This window comes from Olea europaea, chromosome 18 (genome assembly GCF_002742605.1).
Source record: "Olea europaea var. sylvestris chromosome 18, O_europaea_v1, whole genome shotgun sequence".
NCBI classification, from domain to species: domain Eukaryota; kingdom Viridiplantae; phylum Streptophyta; class Magnoliopsida; order Lamiales; family Oleaceae; genus Olea; species Olea europaea.
The window spans coordinates 4,469,308-4,471,502 of NC_036254.1; the positions used below are offsets into that span (position 1 = coordinate 4,469,308).

At 39.7% G+C, this 2,195-nt stretch overlaps 1 protein-coding gene across 2 annotated transcripts; it reads right to left on the bottom strand.

Moving 5' to 3' along the window:
* Positions 1 to 5: 5 nt before the first annotated feature.
* On the bottom strand, positions 6 to 2,108 carry LOC111367235. 2 transcript variants are annotated; one of them, XM_022987992.1, is made up of 3 exons: positions 1,961 to 2,108; positions 567 to 1,598; positions 275 to 471 (listed from the first exon to the last, which is right to left on the bottom strand). In XM_022987992.1, the coding sequence occupies exons 2-3, from the start codon at positions 1,415 to 1,417 to the stop codon at positions 396 to 398; spliced, it is 927 nt and encodes a 308-aa protein (XP_022843760.1). In that variant the 5' UTR covers positions 1,418 to 1,598; positions 1,961 to 2,108; the 3' UTR covers positions 275 to 395. The 2 variants fall into 2 exon arrangements, with proteins under 2 accessions (XP_022843759.1, XP_022843760.1); XM_022987991.1 differs by having other exon boundaries at positions 6 to 1,598.
* Positions 2,109 to 2,195: the final 87 nt, after the last annotated feature.

Sequence of the window (2,195 nt, forward strand, 5' to 3'; positions counted from 1 at the left end):
TTGGGGGGGGGGGGGGGGGGGGTACTAACAAATGACGGCATGGATACACTAAAAGAATAGATTTAGTCAGAAACAAGTGGTTACTAAGATAGAAAAGCTTACATTAGCTAAAGAGGGCCACTGAACTATATGTAATGGCTACAATTTTACAAGTATCCATATCCTTTATGAGGTAAGAAGTCCCACTCAGAAATAATCAGCTCAGAAATGCATGTACAAACCTACCAAATCGATAATCTTGTAGCTTTAGAACACGCGTTGATCGTATGAAATGGGTCAACAACCCTGTTAAAAGAGCTCCTGCAGTTACAATAGCAGGTCATCGCTTTGAGATGAACTCCAAAGAGGCCGACTATATATCCATATTATCTTCTGATGTGCCCAAGGAAACCTTCTCAAGCTTTACAGGCCAATCTTCTCCAAGTACACTGGGATTCGACTCCATTGCAACTCGAAAATCTAGCATTGTCACTGAAACAAAACTATTATGCTTCAGTAAACAGGGCAGGGGCCCCATCCTGTTTGTGACCTGATGACGAACATTATTGAGAAGCTTGTGTTCAGACCTTGAAGCAGCTAAATCCAGACAAGGCTGCAGTAATCTCTTCATAAACATGTCCAGCCCATTGTTTAACAAGTTGACACAATTTGCTGAGATATTCAAACCCTCGGTCTCCAACATCAGTTCCAACTTCTCCCTTAAAGAACTGGTATCAGGCAGCTCACCAGTGTTATAACAGGTCTCGGCATTCAAGTAAGATGATGAGCCATGCACCTTCCTTAATCCTTTCGTATTAAGAGAGATCCCAAGAGGAGCACTAAGAGGGGTTCTACTGTAGACTCCCGGGCTTTCAGCAAATTGTTCGACCTCTTCACCCTCTTCAACAGAGGTGACTTCAGCAGGAGGCCTGCTACCTAAAGATAACAATTCGGTGGCACTCTGCTGTTCCACAACCTTCGGTGTCGAATCTTCATGTCCCACATTGTGTGTCTTCCCATGAGGCCTGAGGGGGCTTGGGATGACCTTTAATGTGTGATCTCGAAGGATAGAAGATCTCCCCTTCCTCGGAGACTGAGGAAACACATCTCCATATAGCGAATGAAAACTACTTCTTTGATACCCATTCCGAACTTTCAAATTCAACGAAGCTTGAGCTTTTTCATGTTTAGGCGAAGGACTCTTGAAAATACTGGCATTCTTGATAATTGCTCTGAGAAACCCATTATGAAGTGAAATATTCTCTCTCCCCAATAATCCAACACATAGCTTACCAAAATCCGATTTGCTAACCTTGAGGCTTAAATATCTATTCATTAGATTAAAATATTTATCTGCTTTTTGGTGACCCAACCTCCTTTCAATATGAAGTTTCAGCTCCAAAGTACTGATTTGGGGGAAACGCCGATCTCTTGACATGTTGGCTTACAGTTTAAACTCTATTATCTAAAAGGGATACAATTCATTAAACACAAGAAGCGCCACTAAATGCAACCAGCCCATATTCGATTTCTCGTTCCCAAACATTAATTCTTGTCAAACCTCACCCTCAGTGAGCATAGTCAACAATACTTGCAGACAAACACCAGTTGGCAATACACTGCAAAAAAAATAAAAATAACAAAATGCAAATGCAAATCAAACTCACAATAGTAGGCATCGATTCACTTTCTCATAAAATCCCAAATTCGACAATCAAAGACAAACCATTAAGCACATCATCGTGATTCAATAAGCCAAATTTTTTTTTCGATAGGTAATCAAGGATTCAATAAGCTAAATGAGAGCACAATTTAACAAGAAACACAAAAACAACTCCAAGAAGCAAACTTTATCCAATCCGAAGTGAAATTCTAACATTCGACTTAGATCCTTGTGGGGAATTTCAATCGAGAAAAAAAAAAGAAAAAAAAAACCATTAAAGCTGCCAAATGCACATTTTAACCAAAAATAAAAAATCACCTGATTTAGGTAAGCGCCAAATTAACAAATATGCGGCTTGAATTTCATAAAAACCTTTGAATTTTCGTAGCAGCAGTACTGATCGAGCTTCGGGAGGGTTAGATAGAGAAAGAAAGGAGATTATTGGCCCTCGAAAGATTCTTCTCATGTCGTAACAGAGTCAAAAGACAAGCGTGTCCTTTTACAAGTGACGAAGAACAATTTAGCCTGACATCATTATTTTCAGTTTTTTTTT